Source organism: Notolepis coatsorum (assembly GCF_963971535.1).
Source record: "Notolepis coatsorum genome assembly, chromosome: 15".
NCBI classification, from domain to species: Eukaryota; Metazoa; Chordata; class Actinopteri; order Aulopiformes; family Paralepididae; genus Notolepis; species Notolepis coatsorum.
This window is the reverse complement of record NC_140179.1, coordinates 77024549-77041850: the sequence shown is the minus strand read 5'-3', so window position 1 is coordinate 77041850 and position 17302 is coordinate 77024549. Positions and strand designations below refer to the sequence as shown.

Below are 17302 nucleotides of genomic sequence, written 5' to 3'. Positions count from 1 at the left end.
CAATTCACACTTTGAATATAAATTTTTACAATCGAATGTATGTTTTTTTTTTAACAATTCGATTATAAATTTGAATATAGAATATTCGTTGACGGCCCTATTGTCTACAGATATAAACAGTAGTGTACAGTGAGCACGTTTTAGTCATATTATTGTACAGAGATATACATGTGTGTTTATATAGAGATACATGTTACATGTGTATAAGAGATATGCCGGCTTAGTGGTCTCTCAACATGGTGGCCTTTAGTGCATCGGGACACTTTCCACAGAATTCCGACGGCACTGGAAATGACCATCGTCTCAACTGTGGACAGTCTGTGTGTGGGATTCAGAAAGTGTGAGTGTTCATCCCAACTGCCACTAGAATGCTCATCCAAAACGATGCCATCGCTGTAGCAATGAACCGGCTCTCTGAGTCGCTGGTGTATCACATCGATACTGGTTACCATTACCATACATTCTATGACCGCCCATTTTACGGTATACCAGAGACATGGGCCATTCAAGAATCTTATCTGAATGGGAATGATCCACTCGAGCTCTGTGTACACCTGCCTCTCTGCACCCTCCCTGCCTCTCTCCCCTGCCTCTCTGCCCTCTCCCTGCCTCTCTACACCCATCCACCCCTTGGTCCAGACCGTCGCTCACAAGACAGCGGGTGTTAGTGAGGTTACCGGCAGGTGGTGCTGGTGATGTCACCTTGTCACTTTGCCCCGTAGCCCCTCTCTGCCGTTCTGCCTTTTTATTACGTCGGGTCCCATCCAGTCAACACCCCCCTTCCCCTGGGGATGACTGTGTGGACGACGTGCAGCCACCCTGAAAACATCACCCTATTTCTAACACTCCGTCACCCAATCAGGAAACATGTCATGTTAGTCCACAGGCATCTGCATCTGAGCCTGTTGACATTAGAAGAAGGGGTCAATCTGCTTTACATTCAACAATGAGGGGGGGTTATGTTTCTTTATTTAAAACTGTGTCACTGATTTGTGTGTGTGTGTCCATGTGTGTCCATGTGTGTGTGTGCGTGCATTCCAGGCGGGTGTATCGGGACAAGCTGAAGTTCTGGACACACTGTGTACTTGTGACTCTTGTCATCTTCACGGTCATCTCCTTCTTTGCTGAACAGGTCAGTGTGACGCCATCACACACACACGCACACACACACACACACACACACACACACACACACACACACACACACATGTTTGTTGTTTCTATGATTCAGACTTGAACAGGCCATCAGGATGCCCAATGACAATGACACTATGTAACCCATCATCTACACTCACAGCACACACATCCACACGTACACACTCACTTTAAGCAAACACTCACCTTATCATCACCCACTTAATATTTATTATTAAAGAGATTTGCACTACAATTCATACCTCATTGCACCTTACCCTAAGTTTGTACCTCATCCCATTTCTGCATTGTACCTCACTGTTACTCTTTTACTCTGTATTGTATGTATATTGACTGAACACTTTATCTTACGTACTTTTGACTTTCTATTTTATACTTTTTATCTATTACTGTATGAAGCACACTCCCAGGGGCTCATACAGATAAAAGCATTTCATGATAAAGTATTCTGTATTTTACTATGACAATTAATAAACAAACTTGAACTCAGGGTCAAATCAAATGCATTTGTATAGTCCGAGATCACATGGAATTGCCCCCCATGGGCTTTACAAGTCGAGAAGAAACATCACAATAGATCAGAGAGCAGGCGGCTGGGTGGCGCAGCGGTCTAAGCGCTCGTCACCAACGCAAGAGACACCGGTATCGAATCCGGCTGTCAGCGTTGCCTCCGGCTTGGGCCGGCCGTCATACTGGCTCAATTGGCAGAGTCAGCGGGAGGGGAGTCGATGGGTGGGTAATCTGGTCGTTGTAAACAGCGACTCCTATAGGTCGGTCAGGGCGCCTGCACAGCAAGGACAGGAGATGGCGAGGGTAGTGTGATCCTCCCACACGTTATACCTCACCAATGAGAGTCCGCGCTGGCAGGTGAAAAGAGGTTGCTGGCTGACTCCTATGTATTGGAGGAAGCATCTGGTAGACTTCAGGACTCCCTAGACCGACCAGTAGGGGGCACATGCGAGCAACAACCAGGAAGGGGAGGGTGGAATTGGCATAACGACTAAATTGGGATGGGAGAAAAACACAGAAAAAACTGGAGAAAAAGTGGATAAAAAACAATAGATCAGAGAGCACATTACTGTAATCTAGTCGTGATGAGACAAATGCATGAATTCGGTTTTCGGGCGTCGACCAAAGTTAAAATAGGGCGAATTCTTGCGATATTATGGAGCTGGAAGAAGGCAATTTTGGTGACATTTTTAATATGTGCATTAAATGAGAGGGAGGAATCAAAAGTTTTTTTATGGTGAAGCTCTGAGAGACAAATCATCAAAGTATCAAAGGGTCTCTGCAATTGTGGAAAAACCTGGAAAGTCAGGGGAAAATAAAGTTGAGCTGGAAAGTGACAGTCTGGGGCAACGCTTAGAACTATATACAGTATTTGTTTCCTCACACTCGGCGTCAGTGCAGTTGCTAAACAGACATGAACAGAGAGATTCACGTCGATGGGGCAAATTAGAAAGTCATAGAAAAGGCTCTGAAAAAAACGAAACTCTATATAGGAGTGGGAAGACCCACGTGAACTATGATTCATCCCTTCCTCCGTAGTGCCCAGAATACACCTTTGAGAGGAATGTCCATCTCACACATGCCCCCCCCCCCCCCCCCCCCCCCCCCCCCTCCAGCATCAGATCAGCTGAGCTCGGAAACTGACATCACCACTCAAATGAAAGGCTCCCGGCGGCCCGCCCGGACTGAGACCACTGCCGTCTTTGTTGATGAGGAGCGGTTGGCACAATCCGAGGCTAGAGAGGAGTCCAGTTTCCCCTCAGTGATCCAAAAGAAAGGTTAACAGACGGGAGTGACCTTTTAAGGGAATGTCACCACAACGCCGCCGCTGCGGAGATTCCGGGGGTTCCCGCCCTGTAATGTGTGGAACCTGTTCTGTGATTCTTTGTCAAGGCTATACCACGGCCATGCCCCCCCCCTGGGTGCATGCTCTCTATCGTCTTGATGTCAGGAGCATGACTAGTACAGTAGACTGTTGGGGAGTTATTGAGGGTTCGGCTGCTGAGTTTCAGTATGCGTGTTATTGAAGGGGAAACTTGACCCGACATTGCAAGAGTTGTGAGTAAGTAAGTAAAACTTTATTTTTTATAGCGCCCTTCTCAGCACGAGTGCACCAGAGTGCTTCACAGCATTTTTAAAACATCAGTGAAAATACAAGAAATCGGGCGCCAGTGTGGCGCACCAGGTACAGCGCTGCGGTGCAACACGGCTGTCCCGGGTTCGACTCCCGGACCCGGCGACCTTTGCCGAATGTCTTCCCCCCTCTATCTCCCATACTTCCTCTCTCTCTCTCTACCGGGAACTGGTAGCAAAAAAACAATAAAATATCTACCAAAAACATAATAAAAAAAAGAAATACAATACAATAAAATGTGTGAAGAGAAGAAAAAACATAAAATGAGCTAAAACATAAACGGAGAGAAAGAAAAGAAGAGTGTTTAAAAGGCCTGCCTGTAGAAGTAGGTTTTTAGCTCCCTTTTTAAAGATGAGCTCTGAGGGAGCGGTTGTCAGATTTAACAGGAGGGCGTTCCAGAGCCTTGGAGCGCAGTCACCGCAGAGGCTTGGTCCCCTTTTGTTTAGAGTCTGGTCCTGGGCACCACCTGGGCCCTATTCCCCGTACCTGGTTCAACTAAGTCGATCAAGAGTCCCATTATCCAGATTCTGTTAACCAGATGTTTGAAGCCGGGATTTTCCTGTTCCTCGAACGCTGATTCAGTCTCGTTAACTCGAACCAGACTTGAGACTCTGGATAATTGCGCGCGGCCGCTTCAGTTGAAAAGACAGCAGTGTCGATAGCAGAAATCCTGATCTTCTAACGGCATTGATTGATTGATTGTTTTAAAACTTTATTAACAGATTGCAGGCGGCTCAATAGCCTCGCCGACAAGTTAAATGCATAATCTATAGGCTAATTTTAAATCCCTCATTACCCCAATCAATCGGATTATATTTCTTTAAACGTTCCTGCTGGCAGTAGGTTTATGGTTTGAATAATCAAATGAGATCTTGCTAGCGAAAATAATTAGTTCAACTGTTTCAGAATAAGGATACGGCTCTCTTATCCATTGATTGATGTATGGTGGATGTTTTATTTATCTGCACTGTGGTGTGACGGTTTGTCCTTTTGCCTTTCACGCAGACGACCCGCGTTCGAATCCCCCTTCTTCTAGTCATTTTCTTCTTTTTGCAATGTAAATACATCAATTTGGTGCACGTTGAGAGCTATATAAAGAATGACATCCTCAATGCATGTAGATTTATAATATTTTAACTTAAAACTAGGCTACTTTTGCGTATAATCATTAATATTATATTCCAAAAAAATTATATTGGAAACGCGGGGTTTCGGACTCGGGTCGTCCGGTTGACAGGATTAAGCACTAGCCGTTGGACCACTGTGCCAGACGGGATATATTCATTGTGTATCCATCAATGGACAAGAAACCCGTGTTTCGAATATTTTTCTTTTGAATGAAGTTTTATCTCTTTATTCTCAAATGCATTAATGTGACGTCAACGGCTCATTCAATTTCTCAAATCCGTCAAACAGCGCATCTCATCAGACATTTTAATCCCAGTTACAATATCACACAAAAACCACAATCCACGCATAGACACTTCAATTTTATGCTTGAATGAAACACAATCCGGGCGCTCCGTTAAGCAAATCTACAGCGGAGAATATATGAAACTAATCAGAGCCAAACGTTTCATTCATTAAAAATATCCCCGCGGGATTCACATTTGCAATGCGCCGTTATTAAAATAACCACATGCAGTGTGTATCGCGACTCCGAGCGCCGTATATGACGCGCATTATTTTATTTAGGACAAAGTAAATCTATAGGCTCAATATGATTTATTATCAGCATTTAGTTCTATTATTATACATTTCAAAAGCCCCCTCTAGGAAAACGAAGCACAAAAACATAATTCAGAATGGTATAATGGTTCTAGACTGTGAGAAATATTTCAGGAAGCGAGCTGGCATTTCTTTGCGGGGGCGTGGCCATGGTTCATCCAGCTAACTGAACTTAACCCTGCTCCCGACCAGGCTCAAACTTTTTGATCTGTTGTCATGGTGATTTAGACAATCGAGCGTCGGGAATGGAAAGGTCTGGCTTAAGTCAGGCTATGCTGGAGATTATCCGGCTAACTCAGTTAGCCAGGTACGGGGAACGGGGCCCAGGAGCTCCTGACGGGATGACCGCAGTTGTGACTCGTCTCCCACTAAAGCCTGCTTTTCCAAAGCGGCTGCATTTCCCCCCCTCAGTTCTTCTCAACAGGAGAGCGCAGCCATCCGTAGAAAAAGCGATGTCATTTTTCAGAGTGTTTTTCGTCTGCCTTTTTTTGTGCAGTCGCTCTGCACGCCTGAAGTCAAAAAGAGTTGTTGAGTGAGACGGTAGCAAGCGTCCTCTGGTTCACAGTGAAAACATAAAATTAAATGATCATACAGTATAAATATGATCTTCCTGCAGTGGTCGTTAGAATGAAGGCTATAATTATGATGATATTTCAACATTATTGTCATATACGTAAATAGAATAGAATAGAAATCCTTTAATAATCTTTTTTTTTTTATCTACTTTTTCTCCCATTTTAAATTGTTCTCCCATCCCAATTTCGTATCGTCCAATTCTACCCTCCCCTGTCTCGAACGCTGTTAGGCCATGCCTCCCACAAGCCGGCTGTAATGTGGACGAAGCCTTACATCACGTGTCCCCTCCGGTACGCGAGGAAGCAGCCGTCTCATCTTTTCACCTGCACAGCGCGATCTCTCAGCGTCGGGGGTCTGCGTGGGAGGGACACGCCGCCCCCGTCGCTTCCTGATTCTGCTGCGCAGGCGCACCAACCGACCTGTAGGAGTCGCTGTCCACAACGTCCGATCCCCACCCACCAGCTTCCCACCCCCTAATACTGCCAATTGTATTAGTATGAACGACCAGCCAAGCTGATAGCAATGCTCTCTTATTTTACTACACTTTTTATTTTATTTTGCACTGTAAATAGTTAAAATGTATAATAAATAATAAAGTTGTCCCCCGAAGAGGTGGGTGGATGGAGTGCCCTAAAAAGAAATTGGTCAGCACGTTGGTTCAGCGTAAAAATACCTTTCCCCCGGTCTCTCGCACCCCCCTGTCAGGCCTCGGCGAGCGCCCCACACATTGAGAACCACTGAGGCTGAGACCCATGTTGCATGTCATCCCCCTTCTCTCTCCCTCCGATTTTGTGTAGCCCACTGTCCCGTCTCATAAAGCAGAAATGTCCTAAAATATACCTTAAACAAAACAAAAAAATAAAGCTCCATCGGGTGCCTCCACCCCCTTTCTGTCTCACCTTCTTCCATTGGCTGATTGACTTCAGAAAGCTGCTGTCTTCCTTCCTCCTTGAGTCAATGATTATATAGATGGGCCCCCCCCCCCGACTAGGTCCAAACAAGTCTGTGCATAAAACATAGAGGCAAAAAAGCTAGTGTAGTCCCAGTCAGAACAATAAGGCAGACTACAATATCTTGACATTAAATAGCCACATAATACAATTACTCAGTCAATTGATCCATGTCTCTAAGCTTATTTCTTAGCTGTGTAACGAGGGGAAAACATCTTGTGAAACTGCTTTCTGTCCACGGAGTTCCCATTATGCTGGAGGAAATACTCGGGTCACATGCTCACACACACACACACACACACACACACACACACACACACACACACACACACCACACATCCTGCACTCTCTCACACACAAACACTACAGGTCACTTTAAACACAAAAAAAGGTCACTTTAAAAAACATAACTATGTTTTTGTTTAGTATAGCTAGTATAGTATAGTTATATATAGTTTAACTGTATATTGTATAGTAGTGTATATAGGACTCATTACCTTTCATTCGTAAGCTTAGCATTGTATTTTATCTTAGTACTTTTTATCATGTCTATTTTATTATCTATTCTATTTTATTCTATTATTTGTATTTTTTGCACAATCAAGGAGGGCATGGCCACCTTCATTTCACTACATGTCTCGTGTATGTACAGTATGTGACTAATACATCTCTTGAAGCTTCAGCTGCTTATTGCTGACTGGCGTAATCGTATCGGTTGCAAAACAAGAAACCCCATGATTCTGATGATGTAATTTCCTTGTCTCTCCCCTCAGCTGATTCTGCTGAAGCGCAAACTGTTCCCTAGACGCCGCGTGAGCAAAGAGAGCAGCTCTGAGCGAGTGTGAAAAAGGGAAGTCTTCACTTCTCCTCTCTGCACCTCCTTCCCTCCCTCCGCCCTCCCTCGTGACCGAGAGGTGGCTCTAGAGCGACGATGTTGAACTTTGAAGTCCTCCGTCCTTGTATTGCGTCAACGGGAGGAGAGGAGAGGAGAGGAGAGGAGGGGAGGGGCTGGCTCTCGTGAGATGGTGTTGGTGACTCAAACATCTGTCCCAGGATGACGGATGGAGCCGGTGACAGGAAGTGTGAACAGGACTCCGATAAGTCACTTCTCTTCCCTTCCCCTGGGGGAGCCAGAGACATGCATAGAACACACACATGCCAATCATACACAAATATACACACCCACACACGACACCTAGACACTCCCTCCAGACGGTGCCAATAATGGGTCACCCTCAGTCGGTCATGCTCCCAAGCTCGATGATTGATGTTAAACTGTTAAAACACTTGATCCAGCAGCGACGGGATAAAGGACGACTCCTTCATGGTGCACCGATACCAATGTCTTAATGTCGGACCGATGCCACACTAAAACCAGAATATTGGAATTGAGAATTTCACCCGATATTAAAAGCTTGATAGCGTCTCATGTAACATGTCAGGAATCACAGCAAAGTAGCTAGATTTCTGCCTTTTATATAGAGGGAATGCTAAGATCTCTCTATTGTAGAAAGATGGATTACATCTCAACCATTTTTGCCCAATGACTCCAAAACAAACAAAAACAAATAGAGTCTGGGTCTAATGTTTTTCAGAAAATAATTATTGATTGGGTATTGGTTGATATTTGTAGTTCGCTACTTGGAATTGGTATCAGCAGTGAAAAAGTCTCATTGTGGTGCGTTCCTGCTAAGAATGTGTGTGGATTCCAGGGGTTGGAATTGAAGTAGAGGGAGAGGAGGTAAAAAGAAAAAAGCCAGTGAAGAGGAGTAAAACGAATGACTGAATGCCGGCCATCTTACCTGTGTTGTCTGTACCTACTGTCCTCTTAAAGACAAAAAAACAAATATTTCAAGTGCCTTGTTTTTAACCGTCAATGTTTAACTTAAAGGAACACGTCAACTTTTTGGGAAATTAGTTGATTTGCCATCTACCCTGGAGTTAGACAAGCAGATGCATACGCTTTTGTTCTCTGTGGATGCATTAGGCTTAGGGAACAGCCGCACCGTTAGCCTAGCTTAGCGTCATTCACTGGAAGTAGGTGTGCCAGTGTAGCCTAGTTCCCAACAGTCACGAAATACACTCCAAAACTTTCCTGTAAACATGTTGTGACCTGTGTATTTACCACGTAGAAAAATATATACTCTGAACTATTTTTTGCCGAACCACTGCTGCCTGGGCGCAGTGATTTCATCACCTCAAAAGCCCTGTTTTTTTTTTTTTTTTAAATGGGAGTTGTATTTGGTGACTGTTGGGAACTAGGCTACACTGGCACACCTACTTCCAGTGAATGACGCTAAGCTAGGCTAACGGTGCGGCTGTTCCCTAAGCCTAATGCATGTACAGAGAACAAAAGGGTATGTGTCTGCTTGTCTAACTCCAGGGTAGATGGCAAATAAGCTAATTTCCCAAAAAGTTGGCATGTTCCTTTAATGTTCAGATTGTTCCCATAATGCATTCCTGCTAGTTTGTAGCCCCCCCCCCCCCCCCCTATTTACCTTTCAGTACCGCTGGGTCTTTTTAAACGTCCTCTTGAGATATTATGTATCCTTTTACATATCATACTCAAGCCTAGTGATTTATGAATGGGATTCATGTCGGTTCCGTTTATGATTATTGTTAATAACGTGGTCAAATACAATCTGTGAATGTTGGGCTGGTGAACTAGTAACCGTAGCTCTCACCGCCGCCCTGTATGCGGGTCCCCGTGGGACTCCAATAGGCTCAGCTAGTGTCTGAAATTCAGACCCCCCCCCCGCATGCTCTGTATAAAAGTTATACTGATTGTATTCTTGTAATGATGAGCCGAGTGACTACAGTAACATGCATCTGATATATGAATATGCCATACGTTAGTTTAGCCCCACGAAACCTTCCTCTATCTTACCACAACAATTTTTTCCCCCCCAAGAGGGGATGTACTGATTCTGGTGCCAGATATTGGACTGATACCAGGCTATGTACTGACCCATGTGCCAGATGTTGGACTGATACCAGGCTATGTACTGACCCATGTGCCAGATGTTGGACTGATACCAGGCTATGTACTGACCCATGTGCCAGATGTTGGACTGATACCAGGCTAACGCTGTGTATTATTAGTGTTCGCAGTTTCAGCCAGAGCCCGACGGGCCCCAAAAACGGGTGTCGGTAACAGCTGGGTTCAGGCCCACAATTTATGCTAATTGGTGCGGTCGGGTAGGGCAAAGACATTTTACATTTAGTAGATTTGACACTAGTAGGCCAATCTGCATTTTATATGTGAGCAGTTACAATGGATGGTCAAGTCATCATTCCATAATATGTACGATCACTTAACCCTTTCACTACCACACTACAGAAGGTTAACCTTTCACTACAGACCCTTTGTCGTGTGGCAGTGAAAGGGTTAACCTTCTGTATTGTCGCAGTGAAAGGGTTAACCATTTGGTAGTGTGGTATTGAAAGGGTTAAAAGAAAGGGTGTAGGGTTGTGTCGGGCTCAGGCCCAGTATTGTATGTGATGATCTTGGGCGAGACGGGCTCGGGCTTCAACTCACTGGTTCTTTCAGGCCCATAGGGAGGTGTAGTCTGACGTCACTTTAGTTTCCCGTGCAGTCCACCCATATAGGGATTCATCATTGGGAAAATGACTGCAAGATCAGTGGTTTACTCCCATACTAAGCCAATTAATGTCATTATCCTACAAGACTAGAAGTTGCACGTGAGTATTGAGTTACATCTATGCATAGGAATAAGAAAAGTGACTCCATCAATGTGCCAAATTCAGATTCTATGCTACATGTTTTAGTAAAAGGTATTGATTGACACCTCCCAGACAGAAATAAAATAACATTTTGTTCAGTCTTTGGCTTGTTGGGTGAAATAATTGTACAGAGACGAAACGGATATAGATGAAAAATATTTCTTTTATTACAATCTTTTCCAATTATGTATTTGTTAGTACAAAGATCTTTTACTGTATATTGTCGAACAGTGCAATATCGTGTTATAATCGAGCGTGTGGCTATTTCAATGCATAGTTCCACAATTCATTGCAGATTAAGCAAAATCATCTTTTCAGAATATGCCCTATTACAATGTGCATAATCCTTTAGAAGGGAAATGGGGGAAGGGGACTTGATTTATCCTATTTTTTTTTTTTTCAAAATAAAACAATCAAAAAGGTTTTGGAACGTACCATTTCTTTAACATCCTGTTTGATCCTCAACTTGCACCAGAAACGCATCCCTTTGTCTATCCTAGAGTTGAAGCAGTGACTATCGACGCTTATTACATGGCGTTTTAAAATGCGCCAAAATGCTTGATTGTGATTGGTCAATAGCGCTCCGTTGCTAGGGGCAACGCGCAATAATGACCGCTGTTAGGGACAACGGGGAAAGATAGCCTCGCAGCCGGACTCTCGCAGTGTTATACCATGCACAGCTGCACTGCATCAGGTGCAATCAAGCCCACACACACACCCAGAGGAGCAACAGAACCGTGTCTGCATTTGATCTCGTCTTGTCGATGGTGTAAAATGAATTACGTGTATTGTTAGTAAGTTAGCCCTGTAATAAGCGGGATAATGTATAGCTATACTCGGTCATTGTCGCAAAATAATTTACCATCACTGCGTTTAGAACACAGAGGCGCGGCGCCGAGGTTCTGAACGCAGTGTCGGTCAATTATTTTGCGACAATGACCGAGTATAGCTATACATTATCCCTTACATAATACAGCCATGTCCCCAATCTGAGAGCACACACAAGTCAGATCGGATTATCACATTTCATGGTCATCTAATATTGACTGTAGTATTGCTGTCTAAACTGATGGAATTTCTGGTTTTACTAATGGATATGAGACGGTATCCTTTATTTGGCCTTTTAAGTGACAATCAGTTTTTTCAGTATGCTATATGGACACATCTCATTCCACAAACTTGCCTGCCATCAGATATGCACTAGGGTAACATCATCACATTTGTTGTTCAGGCCATCTAGACACCTGTGCTGTGTCCAAAATGAGTCATTTGATCAGGGTGGTCCATTTGGCCATACAGGACGCTGCGGCTATGATCTGAAGATCATGTCTGCTAGTGTAAATGCAACCAGTTATAGCATTAAACAATTATCAAATTATTGACAATTAAACAAAGATTTTCTTCAAGTACCAAATGCTATACATTCACCTGTACATTGTATACATTTGGATAAGTGAAGAGAGAAAAATCAATAATTAATTATGCTTAGTATAAACATAAAAAAAGGCTTCCAGTAGCATCCTACTGCAGCTAGTTTCTGTATCTCAAAGGATACTTCAGTGATCATCATACATACTTATTCCATGAATGAGGATTTCTGCAGATTTGAGGCTACAGAAACACAAAAACAACCAATAGAACAAAACACATTGTTCCGACAGCTGCTTTGAATATTCACACAAATTAAAACGTAAACAAATTAAAAACAACATTTAAGGCGTCTTCATCAACAGTATTTCTGTACAATCACATAAAATTAACGTTTAGCCCTTTAGGGAGAAGAACAGAGAAAGCAGAGCAAGTTGTATGTTGACACCTCATCAATCGACAACATTCTAGAAAGGCTCGTTTAATTTTCAAATACTTAAGCACAGTAAGAAACACCAAAGAAGTAGGGATATATCTATATATTGCACCTAATTGTTATTATATAGACCTCTCACACGTTTGCCATTTTGACAAGCCCCGGTTCCTTTTCTCTCTCGCCTAAAATGAGCCGCTTTCCTTTCCTGTTTACCAGTAATGTTGTCCTTGGAAATTGCGTTTCACCAAAGGATTTTACGTTTTGTTAACTTTCCAATTTTTAAAAGCCAAAAATCGCTACTAACCCTAAATGACCGGATGTTGCAGAGAACGCACCGACAGGTCGGGTGACCTGTTCCGCGACGTTAAACTAGTTTGGCTTTAGTGATTTTAACTGCCGCTTTCAAATTCAAAATCCCCTCCCTTATCAGAGAGAGAAATGTATATCAGAAGGCCTTGTTCACAGGACTTCAGTCCGCATGAACCACAGACGAAGCTAGGAGCGATCTATTAATAGGCTATTCATTTTCCTATAGCTCCAGGAGAATTTGGAGAGACGGGAGCAGCCGGGAATAATGCGTCCCCCGTGAGAGGTCTGTTGGAGGGGGGAAAGTCTACACTTGTTTCCATAACATGGCTCACTACTAGCATAGTTAGCGTTCCATATTGAAACTTTTGGACCTAGCTACATGAAAAGGTATGGTATGGAAAAATAACCAACTAAAATACCAACTGACTCAAGTATCCCTTTTTTAAGAATGAGCTTTTATATGGAAATAAGCCTTGTAGAAAAATTGTCATCAATTTCAGCATGAACACAGGACCTTGCCCTCTCCACCCGCAGCTCTTGACAAATTGGAGCAATACCTCATCGACCGCATGCCAGTCCACATTACAAACTTCATTGGGAATTACTGGAGGTTTTGAAAGGTTCATCCGTTTTCATTTTCTAGCCCTGATTTTGAGTTCCATTTCAGATCGAGTCACATTCGTCAAATAGAAGAAAGAAAAAAAACATGATTCAAAATTATTGTTCAAGAGTTATTAGAGCTATTTCGGGCATATATCAAAACATGGTTACTACTGTGGTTTTATACTAAGGAGGAGATGGATGATAAAAGCATATGCTTAAATTCTAAATAATATGTTTACTGGGCTAAATAGAGCAGGCTGAAGAGTTAATCCTATCTGATCACTGACAGATGATATTTGCCCAAGATATGTAGAAACTCTCGAAGACTTATTTTAGTCTCTGAATTTAATCTCAAGCCCTGCCCTCTTTTGATCACAACTGTTTCTTTCCTTGTCCGAGGTTTGACATAGTTCAACAGAAGAAGCAGAAAATAGGAAATGGAAAGCGTGGCCTTTTTGATGTAAAAACGGGACTTCCTAAAAGCCAGGCATCTCATGTACAGCATCACATTAACCCTAAACCTTAACCTCATTGGACCTCACGCCACCACCTTAACCCGGCCATTGGACGCGGTACAGGAGATCACTGGTTTGTAGTGAATCCCGCGTTAAAATCTATTCTCTGGTGACATGCACTCCCTGTTGACATTGCAAAACATGCCCCGATTGGCTCAGGTAAACGACCCGTGGGGAAATAAAAAAAAGGGACCCCTCGCAGATGATCACATTGTCATTTTCCATTCATAAATCCATGCTTTTTCAACTGCACTCATCCGGTGAGTTAACCGTGTATGTGTTTGGTTAGCAGTGGTGGTCCTGTGTCGGATCAGGGATTGGGCTGGTGTGTGTGGTTTTTGTTTTCATATACCTTTTCACAAGTTTCACGATGTGGGACAAGACACGTTTTTTATTCCGAGGTGGTCACTTTGTCAAGGTTGCCGTGGCTCGGGGTCGAGGGTCGCCCCTCGTCCTCCGCTTCCAGGAGCGGGGAGACATCCCGGTCGTCCCCCTCCTCCTCCTCCTCCCGCCGGGCAGGCCATCAGTCGCGGTGCGCGTGGCCCAGCGGCGCAAGGCTGAAGACGTGGATGCGGAGGTGCGAGGCGATCTGGAGGCACACCCCCGTGCAGTAGCGGGCCAGGTCGAAGAGCGAGAGGACCTGGCGGGAGGACGAGAGAAGAAGAGAGTATGTTGATTAGGGGTGTAACAATGCATCGATCCTAAGGTGACGATTCAACTGTATCGATTAGAAATTTTAAGAATCTATGTATTTCTTTTTTATTTATTTATTTGAATGTCTTTTTTATTCACCTATAGTCCATTCATGCTGAGTGAATCAGTTCCCCCAGCCACATTTGTGTATACATTATTTGAGGGAATTAATAGATCGAAAATTCATCTAATCGTGGTCAAATGAAGATATTTCATGATGCATTGAATCGTTGCCTGAAGAATCGTAATCGAATCGATTCGTTGTGGGGTCGATTCGTTACACCCCTAATGTTGATGCAATATGGTGGTTAGACGTTGGAGCTCTGGCAGAGAAAACACACAAGCTTCCCAATAGTGGTGACTGTACTGTTCCCATGATGTGCAAGAGTTCGTTTGGACAGTCTGCCTTCTCCGTTAACGGGGCAAACTTTTGGAACTCTCTGCCTACTGCTTGCAATACTGATATATACGCTGCACGTCTTGGTGACATTATTTCATTAAATGATTAACAATGTAATATTTTTTGTGGCAATACACCGATACTGAATGTTAACAGAATTCATCTTAAAAGTTTGTCAGCTATAGGAACAGTAATCAAGGAAGGTGGGTCAATTAGTTGCGCAAATGGTCAATTATTCCGGTAGTTATACTGTTATTTGATTATTGTTGAAGGGAACTGTTATTTCCAATATGAATATGTGCAAAACTGACCAGGGCCACCCAGAGAACTATGTGCTCGTCAACGAAGCTGTTGAAGTACTGGTTGAGGAAGAGGAGGCCGGGGCCGATGAAGGCCGTGTCCGGGAGGTACAGCTCACTCTTGGTCATGTGGGCGACCTGTAGAGGAGGGGACAACAGTCAGGGGCAAACATAGATAACATTCAGCCACTAGATGTCGCTCTAGAGCACCTGCATGTCATTAATCCAACCAGGTGCATTCCACATGTTTTCAAATGATAAATGGATGGGGGGGGGGAAGCAATAGTGTTATTCCCCACCTTTCTTTTTTTTATCCACTTTTTCTCCTTCTTTTTCAGTTTTTCTCCCATCCCAATTTAGTCGTGCCAATTCCCCCCTCCCCTGTCTTGATCGTTGCTCGCATTTGCCCCCCACTGGTCGGTCGTAGGGAGGGTTGAAGAATCTATCGGGGGCGACAGTGGCTCGGGAGGTAGAGCAGTCGTCTGGCAATCCAGAGGTTCCCGCTCCTCCCGGGCAGCGTGTCGATGTGTCCTTGAGCAAGACACTTAACCCCTAATTGCTCCCGATGAGCAGGTTGGCACCTTGCATGGCTGCCTCCGCCGTTGGTCTGTGAATCGATGTGTGTGTGAATGGGTACAAATGTGAGTAACAAATTGTAAAGCGCTTTGGATAAAAGCGCTATATAAAAAAGCAGCCATTTACCGTGTCCCCTCCGATACATGCTGAGTCAGCCAGCCACTTCTTTTCACCTGCCAGCGCGGACTCTCATTGGCGAGGTGTAACGTGTGGGAGGCTCACACTACCCTCGACATCTCCTGTCCTTGCTGTGCAGGCGCCCTGACCGACCTGTAGGAGTCGCTGTTTACAACGACCAGATTACCACCCATCGACTCCCCTCCCGCTGACTCTGCCAATGGACCTATCTCAAACCCTGCCCTCTTTTCTTGATCCTCCAATCACAGCTGTCGCTTACCTCGGACTTCCTCGTGGTAAGCGACAGCTGTGATTGGAAGATCAAGAAAAGAGGGCAGGGTTTGAGATAGGTCTATTGAGTCAGTATGATGGCCGGCCGAAGCCGGATGCAACGCTGACAGCCGGATTCGATACCGGTGTCTCACGCGTTGGTGACGAGCACTTAGACAGCTGCGCCACCCAGCCGCTTATTCCCCACTTTTCTAAAGGCTTTGTGGATTTATTAATATTCTAGATATTAACACTTTAATCGCTGGAAACGCCGAAACTCGTCATTGCCCGCCATGCTCATTCTGCCGAAGACGCCGTAACACGTCTTTGATATCAATATTTCAAAAATCTGTGATCGAAATCATATTTCTCCTCCGGGGACCTGAGATATACTGCTGAGCTCCACTCAACTTTCCCACCCTCTAATACAGCCAATTGTATTAGTGTGAACGGCCAGCCAAGCTGGTGACAACGCCTCAGCTGTGACCTGAGATATACTGCTGAGCTCCACTCAACTATCTAACAGTTCAAGAGCGCCATCTGGTGGCCGATCGGCAGATCGCCCAACAGGAAGTCATGTGGATGAAGTGGTGCTCATCCATATTTCGTCCGGGCACTCGCTATCATTAGCAGGACTCCATCTTGACACAGTGAACACCGATCGGTGCAAATAACTCGACAAACAACATGATTTGGACGTATATACTATTATACAACCTGGAGATGGATCGGGTATTTCGACATCCCATAATAGGAATATCTCTGCTCCACGCTCATCGCCCAACGGCGCGAGGAAGATACGGTAAGATCCAGCGTTATTTTCCAACGTGTTCTTTACTAACTGCTCTGATGATCATATCACCCACACTAGATGAATGATATAACGTTGCCCACGGAATTATAAACGACCCCCCGCCCATCCGGTCAACATCAGATGATATGTAGTAACTTCTAGAACCACGTCCAGTTGACATTTTTTATCTCGCTCCGATTGCTATCAAACTGTATTTCATCATCAATATAATACATTTGGAGCTATAAATCATGTTCTGGAGGAAGCTGCAGAAAACGATAAAAACATACTTATACTTTAGACCGTATTTTAGTATGAATATGTGAATGAAAAAGTATAACGTTGCTACACCCTGAACAATAGATATAGGACATTGAATGGGCCATAATAATGTCAATTTAGCAATACAATTTAAAAAGTTATAGCCCTGCAAAGAAGGGGAACTTCTCCATAGACAAATAGAGATGGCGAGGGATGGTAAATTATGAATTTAACCATGGCGATCAAAGTGTTAATACCTTTCTAGATTTTTTTTTCTTTTTTTTTTTTACTCTTTTTTTCCCCTCCTTCTCCCATCCCAATGTTAGTCGTTATGCCAATTCCCAATCCCCTTCCTGGTCGCTGCGC

The 17302-nt window shown here is 44.0% G+C and overlaps 2 protein-coding genes across 2 annotated transcripts in view; one reads left to right on the top strand and one right to left on the bottom strand.

Annotated features, from left to right (window-relative positions):
* gnptab (N-acetylglucosamine-1-phosphate transferase subunits alpha and beta) overlaps positions 1-8503 on the top strand; it is an 89527-nt gene extending 81024 nt beyond the window's left edge. Inside the window, exons 20-21 of the mRNA XM_084330197.1 lie at positions 1042-1132; positions 7326-8503. Of these exons, the coding sequence (XP_084186323.1) occupies positions 1042-1132; positions 7326-7397 (163 nt within the window). The 3' untranslated portion in view covers positions 7398-8503. The remainder of the gene's footprint in view (positions 1-1041; positions 1133-7325) is intronic.
* Positions 8504-10441: 1938 nt separating this feature from the next.
* chpt1 (choline phosphotransferase 1) overlaps positions 10442-17302 on the bottom strand; it is a 28879-nt gene continuing 22018 nt past the window's right edge. Inside the window, exons 7-8 of the mRNA XM_084330837.1 lie at positions 14932-15057; positions 10442-14167 (exon numbers count right to left, since the gene is read on the bottom strand). Of these exons, the coding sequence (XP_084186963.1) occupies positions 14051-14167; positions 14932-15057 (243 nt within the window). The 3' untranslated portion in view covers positions 10442-14050. The remainder of the gene's footprint in view (positions 14168-14931; positions 15058-17302) is intronic.